Source organism: Coregonus lavaretus (genome assembly GCF_964263955.1).
Source record: "Coregonus lavaretus genome assembly, contig: HAP1_SCAFFOLD_8636, whole genome shotgun sequence".
Classification (NCBI taxonomy): domain Eukaryota; kingdom Metazoa; phylum Chordata; class Actinopteri; order Salmoniformes; family Salmonidae; genus Coregonus; species Coregonus lavaretus.
The window spans coordinates 1-12,342 of record NW_028166233.1 but is presented as its reverse complement, the minus strand read 5'-3'; the positions used below and the strand labels follow the sequence as shown (position 1 = coordinate 12,342).

General features: G+C 43.1%; 1 protein-coding gene across 1 annotated transcript; it reads left to right on the top strand.

Moving 5' to 3' along the window:
• Positions 1-545: 545 nt before the first annotated feature.
• On the top strand, positions 546-12,263 carry LOC311114950 (2-(3-amino-3-carboxypropyl)histidine synthase subunit 1-like; the record flags this gene model as incomplete). The annotated part of the gene is made up of 3 exons (XM_084190170.1): positions 546-689; positions 11,298-11,452; positions 12,142-12,263. Coding segments are annotated over exons 1-3 (374 nt in total), but the record flags the coding sequence as incomplete, so codon positions are not given.
• Positions 12,264-12,342: the final 79 nt, after the last annotated feature.

Below are 12,342 nucleotides of genomic sequence, written 5' to 3'. Positions count from 1 at the left end.
GACTGCTGCTCTGTTGTTCAATGATGATTGACTCCTATTCAGGGACCACCAACCAACCTGACTGCTCTGTAGGCCCTATTGATGCTTGGCATGTCAATCATAAAGGGATGGAAAAGCAATATCTGAGTGATATGACTCATATGAGTCACTCCTAATCCCTCTGCTTGACTTGTCCCAGTCAGAGACAGCCAGTACATGGTGAGACTGGGGATTGATCTACTTAATGACTTGTCCCAGTCAGAGACAGCCAGTACATGGTGAGACTGGGGATTGATCTACTTAATGACTTGTCCCAGTCAGAGACAGCCAGTACATGGTAACATGCTGAGACTGGGGATTGATCCCGCTGACCCTATCAGGATGCCACTGTGCTCGGAGCCAGGTGGGGTATCGCTCACCATGGTAACCATCGGGAGAGGGGGAGGTCAGTGGGGCTAATAGACTGAGCTGTGTGTGTGTGTGTGTGCGTGCGTGTGTGTCGAATGACAGGAGGACAGTTCAATTTGTGTTCATGTACGGTCAGAGGAGTGGTTTTTATCATGATCTGTGTGTGTGTGTCTGTCCCAGGTTCACAGAGGCAGACACCATTGTGATGGGGGATGTGACGTACGGAGCCTGCTGCGTGGACGACTTCACGGCTCGTGCCCTGGGGGCAGACTTCATGGTGCACTATGGCCACAGCTGCCTCAGTAAGTCACATACACAAACACACACACGACTCACAGGCACAATGGAAGTACTCATTATTAATCGAATCCCATCCCTAAAGCATGCACGAACATAAATGCACACACACCAGGGTTTCCGTTAGCCGGCTTTTGGCAAGAACAGCTCAAATAAGCAAAGAGAAACGACAGTCCATCATTACTTTAAGACATGAAGGTCAGTCAATCCGGAAAATTGAAAGAACTTTGAACGTTTCTTCAAGTGCAGTCGCAAAAACCATCAAGCGCTATGATGAAACTGGCTCTCATGAGGACCGCCACAGGAAAGGAAGACCCAGAGTTACCTCTGCTGCAGAGGATACGTTCATTAGAGTTACCAGCCTCAGAAATTGCAGCCCAAATAAATGCTTCACAGAGTTCAAGTAACAGACACATCTCAACATCAACTGTTCAGAGGGGACTGTATGAATCAGGCCTTCATGGTCGATTGCTGCAAAGAAACCACTACTAAAGGACACCAATAATAAGAAGAGACTTGCTTGGGCCAAGAAACACGAGCAATGGACATTAGACCGGTGGAAATTTGTCCTTTGGTCTGGGGTCCAAATTGGAGATTTTTGGTTCCAACCGCCGTGTCTTTGTGAGACGCGGTGTGGTTGAACGGATGATCTCCGCATGTGTAGTTCCCACCGTGAAGCATGGAGGAGGAGGTGATATGGTGTGGGGGTGCTTTGCTGGTGACACCGTCTGTGATTTATTTAGAATTCAAGGCACACTTAACCAGCATGGCTACCACAGCATTCTGCAGCGATACGCCATTCCTTCTGGTTTGGGCTTAGTGGGACTATCATTTGTTTTTCAACAGGACAATGACCCAACACACCTCCAGGCTGTGTAATGGCTATTTTACCAAGAAGGAGAGTGATGGAGTGCTGCATCAGATGACCTGGCCTCCACAATCCCCCGACCTCAACCAAATTGAGATGGTTTGGGATGAGTCGGACCTCAGAGTGAAGGAAAAGCAGCCAACAAGTGCTCAGCATACGTGAGAACTCCTTCAAGACTGTTGGAAAAGCATTCCAGGTGAAGCTGGTTGAGAGAATGCCAAGAGTGTGCGAAGTTGTCATCAAGGCAAAGGGTGGCTATTTGAAGAATCTCAAATATAAAATATATATTGATTTGTTTAACACTATTTTGGTTACTACATGATTCCATATGTTATTTCATAGTTTTGATGTCTTCACTATTATTCTACAATGTAGAAAATAGTTTTAAAAAAATAAAGAAAAACCCTTGAATGAGTAGGTGTTGTAATACTTTTTTTTACAAAAAATATATATGGGGGATTGGAAATGATGCAGACAATTACATTGATGCAAGCCACAATCTATCTACAATATTAAAGCTGATTTACCCCATAAATATTTTTTTGTTTGTTGACGTTTTATTGGCTTCTTCATTAGATGAGTTGCGTGTTCTATTAAGATGCATTACCATAATCTAAATGTGATTTCTGTCATTCTTAGCACTGGAATAGAAACCATGACACACATACAGCTACACACACACACACCACACATACTCGGGGCATAAGTATGATAGACAGACACCATGGCCTCCTGCCAGGGTATAAAACAGATCAATACCAGCAGCACATGTACTATAAGTGCCTGGCACTGGGTAGTACTCAATAGCTCAGTGTGTGTGCTTAGCTGCAGCTTTGTAAGGCCTATCAGACCTTTAGAGGCTGGACAGCAGCACATTTATTCAGACGGTCAATGGAGAACATGCATTAGGGCTGTCCTTTGAAAAGCCTGTTCAGATCTTAAGGACCTGTCATTCTCTGCGCTGCTCTCTGCCTGTCTGCAGCACAATATAGCAGGAAATGCTGAATCAATATTTCTGATATCTCCCTGGCAGAACGAGCCGAACAAGGCTCACCTCTCCCAAATACCACACCTGACCACGAGAATATTAATCCAATTCACCAGCCGACCGCTCTAACAAAACAACAAGCAAACAATACACCCACTCTAACCAACCAATAGACACACAACACACACTCTGTTTTGCACCCACATACAAGAGAACATGATAAAAACCAATGATTACACCATGAGAGAGATGGAGAAAAGGCAGCAGTTACCAGGCTGAAATGAGATGCCTCCACTACATTGTCCTCCGCTGAGCTACTAAATGACTGGATGAAATTCCACTAGTCCAATAGGGCTGGGAATTGCCAGGGACATCACGACATGATATTATCACGATGCTTAGGTGCCAATACAATATATGTTCTGTGATTTTATTGCGATTCGATGTTCCAAACATATTGCTCACCGTATGTCTGCTGTAAAGGGACAAGAGAGAGCCATGAGAAAACAAGTTTTGATCATTCATGGAAATAAAAGTGCTGAAAACAATTTGGTTCCCTATTTAAAAAGATGGAGAACAAGCTATGAAGAAAAATACTGGAGTTTTGGTGCAGGTACAGCCAACTAGCGCAAAAATAATATGCCGATATTGTTAAAACTATATGATATATCGTCAAAAATAATATCCAGAGACCGCAGCTGTTTAAGGCACTGCATCGCAGTGCTAGAGGCGTCACTACAGACCCGGGTTCGATCCCGGGCTGTGTCGCAGCCGGCTGCGACCGGGAGACCTATGAGGCGGCGCACAATTGGCCCAGCATCTTCTGGGTTAGGGGAGGGTTTGGCCGGCTGGGATGTCCTTGTCCCATCGCGCTCTAGCGACTCCTTGTGGCGGGCCGGGCGCCTGCACTCTGACTTCGGACGCCAGCTGTACGGTGTTTCATCCAACACATTGGTGCGGCTGGCTTCTGGGTTAAGCAAGCAGTGTGTCAAGAAGCAGTACGGCTTGGCTGGGTCGTGTTTCGGAGGACGCATGGCTCTCGACCTTCGCCTCTCCCGAGTCCGTACGGGAGTTACAGCGATGGGACAAGACTGTAACTACCAATTGGATATCACGAAATTGGGGAGAGAAAGGGGTAAAAAGTACAAAAGAAAATATTTATATATAATAATGTCCTGATATGTAACTGTATCGATTTTTTCCCCCCCATCACTATAGTCCAAATGCTGTGTTAAAACAGTAAAATTCTCTATAAAGTTAGTGGGCATCAGGACTGGGGTCAATATCATATCAAGTCATTAGAATGATGTACAGTGCCTTCAGAATGTATTCACACCCCTTGACTTATTCCACATTTTGTTGTGTTACAGCCTGAATTTAAAATTTATTAAATTGAGATTGTGTGTCACTGGCCTACACACAATACCCCATAATGTCAAAGTAGAATTATGTTTTTAGAAATGTTGACTAATTAATTAAAAATGAAAAGCTGAAAAGTCTTGCGTCAATAAGTATTCAACCGCTTTGTTATGGCAAGCTTAAATAAGTTCATGGGATAAAAAAATGTGCTTAACAAGTCACATAATAAGTTGCATGGACTCACTCTGTGTGCAATAATAGTGTTTAACATGATTTTTGAATGACTACCTCAGCTCTATACCCCACACATACAATTATCTGTAAAGTCCCTCAGTCGAGCAGTGAATTTCAAACACAGATTCAACCACCAGGGAGGTTTTCCAATGCCTCGCAAAGTAGAATATCCCTTTGAGCATGGTGAAGTTATTAATTACACTTTGGATGATGTATAAATACACCCAGTCACTACAAAGATACAGGCATCCTTCCTAACTCAGTTGCCGGAGAGGAAGGAAACTGCTCAGGGATTTCACCATGAGGCCAATGGTGACTTTAAAAAAGTTACTGAGTTTATTGGCTGTGATAGGCGAAAACTGAGAATGGATCAACAACATTGTAGTTACTGGACAATTCGAACCTAAATGACAGAATGAAAAGAAGGAAGCCTGTACAGAATACAAAATATTCCAAAACATGCATCCTGTTTGCAATAAGGCACTAAAGTAAAACTGCAAAGAAATTAACTTAATGCCATGAATGCAAAGCATTATGTTTGGGACAAATCCAACACATCACTGACTACCACTTCATATTTTCAAGCATGGTGGTGGCTGCATCATGTTATGGGTATGCTTGTCATCGGCAAGGACTAGGGAGTTTTTTTGGGGATGAAAATAAACAAATAGAGCTAAGCACAGGCAAAATCCTAGAGGAAAACCTGGTTCAGCCTGCTTTCCAACAGACACTGGGAGATGAATTCACCTTTCAGCAGGACAATAACCTAAAACACAAGGCCAAATATACACTTACCAAGACAACATTAAATGTTCCTGAGTGGCCTAGTTACAGTTTTGACTTAAATCGGCTTGAAAATGTATGGCAAGACTTAAAAATGGCTGTCAAGCAATGATCAACAACCAACTTGACAGAGCTCGAAGAACTAAAAAAAACAGATGAATGTGCAGATATTGTACAATCCAGGTGTGCAAAGCTCTTAGACTTACCCAGAAATACTTATGTAAATGAATTATTTATGTTTTTCATTTTCAACAAATTTGCTAACATTTCTAAAAATATGCTTTCACTTTGTCATTATGGGGTATTGTGTGTAGATGGGTGAGAAAATGTGGAATATGTCAAGGGATATGAGTACTTTCTGAAGGCACTATGTATTCATCACATAATTCACATGTCCTCTGTCATGTGAAGGGAACAAATTAACCTGAAGATGAAACACGATTGTTGAAATTCAAATTCCAAAAATCTAAACGGCCAATCATAATCAATTAGTATTTTGCAGCACTCCCTGAACTGGCTGAATTGAAATAGAATTGACCCAACCTTGGCAGACACTCTGTGTTCTCTCTGCTCTATGAGGAATGGATGAGGTCTCTATAGCTGTGGTTGACTGACAGCAGTCAGCATCACATGTAGTGAAAGTGTTGAGGCTTCATCTGCAACACAACGAAAGGTGTCAGACACCTGCAGGAGATTAAAGACACTCTGCCCTCCCTGACTGACACATGAAAATGCTGTCTCTCCCTCTCTTCACTCTATCTCTCCCTCTCCACCTATTTTTCATATTTTTCCTATCGCTACCTGTCATCTGTCATTCTCTGACTTTATGAGGTTTTCCTCTGTCCCACCTGCTGTTGCTTTGTGTGTGTGTGTGTGTGGCTGTGTGTGTGTGTGAGCATTCGTGCTTACGTGTGTGTGCTTGTATACAGTGGCTTTTGGGGGTTTGTATCATTTGATTTACACAACATGCCTACCACTTTGAAGTCAATACTTTGTAGAGCCACCTTTTGCAGCAATTACAGCTGCATGTCTCTTGTGGTATGTCTCTATAAGCTAGGCACATCTAGCCACTGAAGCGTTTTCCTTGATGGCCAAAAAGCTAAATTTTAGTCTCATCTGACCAGAGTACCTTCTTCCATATGTTTGGGGAGTCTCCCACATGCCTTTTGGCAAACACCAAACTTGGTTGCTTCTTTTTTTCTTTAAGCAATGGCTTTTTTCTGGCCACTCTTCCGTAAAGCCCAGCTCTGTGGAGTGTACGTCTTAAAGTGGTCCTATGGACAGATACTCAAATCTCCGCTGTGAAGCTTTGCAGCTCCTTCAGGGTTATCTTAGGTGTCTTTGTTGCCTCTCTGATTAATGCCCTCCTTGCCTGGTCCGTTAGTTTTAGTGGGCGGCCCTCTCTTGGCAGGTTTGTTGTGATGCCATATTCTTTCCATTTTTTAATAATGGATTTAATGGTGCTCCGTGGGATGTTCAAAGTTTCTGATATTCTTTTATAATCCAACCCTGATCTGTACTTTACATTTTTACATTTTAGTCATTTAGCAGATGCTCTTATCCAGAGCGACTTACAGTTAGTGAGTGCATACATTTTTCATATTGGGCCCCGTGGGAAACGAACCCACAACCCTGGCGTTGCAAGCGCCATGCTCTACCAACTGAGCTACACAGGGCCTTCTCCACAACTTTGTCCCTGACCTGTTTGGCGAGCTCCTTGGTCTTCATGGTGCCACTTGCTTGGTGGTGCCCCTTGCTTAGTGGTGTTGCAGACTCTGGGGCCTTTCATAACAGGTGTATACAGTTGAAGTCGGAAGTTTACATACACTTAGGTTGGAGTCATTAAAACTAGTTTTTCAACCACTCCACATATTTCTTGTTAACAAACTATCGTTTTGGCAAGTTGGTTAGGACATCTACTTTGTGCATGACACAAGTCATTTTTCCAACAATTGTTTACAGACAGATTATTTCACTTATAATTCACTGTATCGCAATTGCAGTGGGTCAGAAGTTTACATACACTAAGTTGACTGTGCCTTTAAACAGCTTGGAAAATTTCAGAAAATGATGTCATGGCTTAAGAAGCTTCTGATAGGCTTATTGACATCATTTGAGTCAATTGGAGGTGTACTTGTGGATGCATTGCAAGGCCTACCTTCAAACTTAGTACCTCTTAGCTTGACATCATGGGAAAATCTAAAGAAATCAGAAGAAAAAATGGTAGACCTCTACAAGTCTGTCTGATCCTTGGGAGCAATTTCCAAACGCCTGATGGTACCACGTTCATCTGTACAAACAATAGTACGCAAGTATAAACAAATCAATCCCAGAACAACAGCAAAGGACCTTGTGAAGATGCTGGAGGAAATGGGTACAAAAGTATCTATATCCACGGTAAAACAAGTCCTGTATCGACATAACCTGAAAGGCTTCTCAGCAAGGAAGAAGCCACTGCTCCAAAACCGCCATAAAAAAGCCAGACTACGGTTTGCAACTGCACATGGGGACAAAGATTGTACTTTTTGGAGAAATGTCCTCTGGTCTGATGAAACAAAAACTGTTTGGCCATAATGACCATCGTTATGTTTTGAGGAAAAAGGGGGAAACATCTCAAGACATCAGTCAGGATGTTAAAGCTTGGTCGCAAACTTCCAAAGTTGTGGCAAAATGGCTTAAGGACAACAAAGTCAAGGTATTGGAGTGGCCATCACAAAGCCCTGACCTCAATCCTATAGAAAATGTGGGCAGAACTGAAAAAGCGTGTGCGAGCAAGGAGGCCTACAAACCTGACTCAGTTACACCAGCTCTGTCAGGAGGAAGTGGCCAAAATTCACCCAACTTATTGTGGGAAGCTTGTGGAAGGCTACCCGAAACGTTTGACCCAAGTTAAATGTCAGGAATTTTGAAAAACGGAGTTTAAATGTATTTTGCTAAGGTGTATGTAAACTTCCAACTTCAACTGTATATATTGAGATCATGTGACAGATCATGTGACACTTAGATTGCACACAGTTGGACTTTATTTAACTAATTATGTGACTTCTGAAGGTAATTGGTTGCACCAGATCTTATATAGGGGCTTCATAGCAAAGGGGGTGAATACAAATGCACGCGCCACTTTTCCGTTATTTATTTTTTAGAATTTTTTGAAACAAGTAATTTTTTTCATTTCACTTAACCAATTTGGACTATTTTGTGTATGTCCATTACATGAAATCCAAATAAAAATCAATTTAAATGACAGGTTGTAATGCAACAAAATAGGAAAAACGCAAAGGGGGATGAATACTTTTGCAAGGCACTGTATGTTTTTATTTATTTTATTTTATTTCACCTTTATTTAACCAGGTAAACCAGTTGAGAACAAGTTCTCATTTACAACTGCGACCTGGCCAAGATAAAGCAAAGCAGTGCGATAAAAACAACAACACAGAGTTACATATGGGGTAAAACAAAACAAAGTCAAAAATACAACAGAAATACATATATATACAATGTGTGCAAATTTAGCAAGTTATGGAGGTAAGGCAATAAAATAGGCTATAGGCTATAGTGCAAAATAATTACAATGTGTACGGCATGTTCTCATGTCTGGGTGAGTGTTTGTATGAGTGAGAAAATAAGTGAATGAGTGTATGACTTTGGGAGTGAGTAATAGATGGAAAGAGTGTTAGAGAAAGGAGGAGTAAATGAAAGAGAGAGGGAGAAAGAGAGTGAGTTGGGGCTGTCTCATTGGCAGTGGCTTTAATTTGAGTTATTTAAGTGCTCTCAGAAAGCCGTGCTAATGTGATCAGAGAATGGATCGATCCCACTGCTGTGCCCTTTGTTTTTGGGAGCACCTGTAAACAAGCTGCAGCTCTATGCCTATGTCTCTTTCTGTCTGCCTGCTCTGCTCTGCCTGGAGACGTGGGGACTTTACTTCACTCTGTGTTCCCTTAGTCGCTTCTCACTGCCACAATGGCTGTAAGAATTGAGTCCCCATAACATCTCCTCAGCCCAGCCGCCTGGTATTCTCTCTTCCTCTGTCTGTCTCCCTGCTGTCTCCCTTTCTCCCTGCTGTCTCTCTATCTCCCTCCTGCCTTCGGTGTGCCTGCCTGCTGTCTGCCTCTCTTTGTCTATCTGCCTGCCGTCTCCCTGTCTGCCTGCCTGCCTGCCTGCCTGTCTGTCTGCCTGCATGCTGTATGCCTGCCTGTCTACCAGCCCTGCTGCCTGCCTGCCTTTCTGCTGTCTGTCTGCCTACATGTCTGTCTGCCTGCCTGCCTGCCTGCCTAGCTGGGCAAGTGGAGTCTTTACTCCGTGTCTGTCCCCAGTCCCACAACATCTCCCCATTCCAAGCGCCTGGTCATTTTAACTTCTCTCTGTCTCCCACCTAGGCCTGTTTCTTACTATCCATCTCTCTCCATCCTTCATTCCTGATACTGCTACCCATTAATCACTCCTGTTGCCTGCTAATTGACAATTCCAAATGCTCTCGTTCTCTTCCCCCTCCTTTCTCCCGTTCCCCCTCTTTTTTAAATGTAAACAGTACATTACCTCTCCCTGTCCCACCCAAAATTGAATGGGAATGTGTTTTCTTCCAGACCACTTCTATAGCTAGTAGGACTGAGAATTACCAGGGGCCTCACGGTACGGTATTATCATGATACTTAGGTACCGATATGATATGTATTGTGATTCTCACGATTCTATTAATTGCGATTAGATTTTATTACGATTTGATGTTCCAAACATATTGCTCTACACTGAGTATACAAAACATTATACGTAGACTGACCAGGTGAATCCAGGTGAACGCTATGATCACTTATTGATGTCACTTATTAAATCCACTTCAATCAGTGTAGATGAAGGGGAGGAGACAGGTTAAATAATGATTTTTAAGCCTAGAGACAATTGAGACATGGATTGTTTATGTGTGCCATTCAGAGGGTGAATGGGCAAGACAAAAAATATAAGTGCCTTTGAACGGGGTATGGTAGTAGGTGCCAGGCGCACCGGTTTGTTCCAAGAACTGCAGCGCTGCTGTGTTTTTCACGCTCAACAGTTTCCCATGTGCATCAAGAATGGTCCACCATCCAAAGGACATCCAGTCAACTTGACACAACTGTGGGAAGCATTGGAGTCAACATGGGCCAGCATCCCTGTGGAACCCTTTCGACACCTTCTAGAGTTAATGCACTGACGAATTGAGGCTGTTTTGATGGCAAAAGGGGGTGCAACTAAATATTAGGAATGTGTTCCTAATGTTTGGTATACTCAGTGTATGTCTGCTGCAGAGAGACGAGAGACCATGAGAAAATTTGTTTTTATCAGTCATGGAAATAAAAGTGCTAAAAACATGTTGGCTCACTATTTAAAAAATAAGATGGAGAACAAGCTATAGGATGAAAAATACCGGCGTTTTGGCGCAGGTACAGCCAATTAGCTCAACCTAGAAATAAAAAAAAGTATGATTGTTTTATTTATTGATAATTAAAAAATATGAATAGGTACTTGGAGTCAAAGTATCAATATAATATTGTCCAAAATAATATTACGGTATGTAACTATCGATGTTTTCCCCCATCACTAATAGCTAGCGCTTCTCTCCTCTTCAGTTCTGCTTCTATATATCAAACCACAAACTATCTACTTGGGAATAAAGTGTTGCAATCTCCCACCATCCCTCTGTCAAGATTAATATCTTCCATCCCCCTCTCTCTACTCCTCTCCCTGTCATGCATTCTCTGCTTTATCTCTTATTCATACGTCTGCGGCATTAAATGAGCTACATTACAAATATTTCAACATTTACATGACAATGACTCATTTGCTTAATCACAGCATAAATGTCCTTTGCTCAAGATGTGTAAATTGCATGTAACACGAGGAACTCTAATTACCATTATCAAAACCAAAGATGGTGCTACTCACTTTATCCGTGCCCCCCCCCCCCCATCTCCCTCGCCCTCTCTCCCACCTCCTCCATCCCGCTCCCCGCTGTCCCTAAGTCTCTGGCTCTCCTGAGCCCAGGCGGGCGCGTCGTACAGTAGCTTGCGAAAGTATTCACCCCCCTTGACATTTTTCCTATTTTGTTGCCTTACAACATGGAATTAAAATGGATTTGTTGGGGGTTTGTATCATTTGATTTGCACAACATGCCTACCACTTTGAAGATGCAAAATAATTTTGTGGGTGAAACAAACAAGAATAAGACAAAAAAAAAGATCACATGGAAAGGGTTTCAGCTCTATTGCAATAGTGTGTGTGTGCAGCGTGTGCAGACGTTTGTGACTGTAGTTTAATGCTAGCTATATGAGGAGTACTCCATGTCTATGCTATAGAACTGACATAACATATTCAATTATTAATCCTAACCCTGTCTTTGTCTCTCTGCAGTCCCTATAGACTCTACAGCAGGCATTAAGATGCTGTACGTATTTGTGGATATCCAGATGGACAACGCACACTTTCTGGACACGATCAAGTTCAACTTCCCCCCTGGACACACTCTGGCACTCGTCAGCACTATCCAGTTTGTGGCTGCACTGCAGGTATGCGTGTGTGTGTGTACGTGCATCTTTGTGTGTGGGTGACTGTGTGTTTAACCCTATGTGTACATGTACAGTTTAAGCCTAGCCTACATGATTACTGCATACATAGAAAAGCTCTGCACCTGCGTGAGCCAGCCTCTTGAAGTTCAGTTCAAATGTGGGTTTGAAAACCCAGCTGCAGTTATTTTGGACTTAAAAGGAGGAGTGAGTTTGTGAAATCTCAGATCATGTATCTAGTCTCAGGCCTTTACATAAGCAGTTATAGATCCACAGTAGAGCTAGCAACCTCCTCCGTCTCCTCTCTGCTGATCTCCTCTCCTCTGTCAGTGCATTACCAACTCTAGTTCAGGCCCCTGCTAATGGAACCTGTGTTATTTATACACCCTGACATGCTGATGTGTGTGTCATGGTTTTGTTGTGTGTTGGGGGCGGTTTGGGTGTGGGTGTCATGTTTTTCGCTCACGGTGTGTGTAGGTCGTCCAAGATGGAGTGGGGGGTCGTCAGGTCAGTCTCCATATTCCCTGTTTACCTCCAACTGAAAAGAACACAAATTATTCCTCCGCCTCCGAGCATGCTGCCGCTTCTTTCTTGCCTAAATTGTTGGCACTCGCTCTCAGCCTCTCACTTTGTGTGAAAAGAGAAGATGTGGTGTTATTTTACATCTATCAATCCTTGTTTGTCCCCCCCAGGCGGTGAGTGCAGCTCTGAGGCCAGAGTATGAGGTAGTGGTTCCCCAGTGTCGTCCCCTGTCCCCTGGAGAGATCCTAGGGTGCACCTCCCCCCGCCTCGACCGAAATGTCAACGCCATCATGTGAGAGACTCAGCCTTTATCATTATAAACCCATCCCACTCTCAGCCTCTGTCATACCTACCTTACACAGTCACAGCCT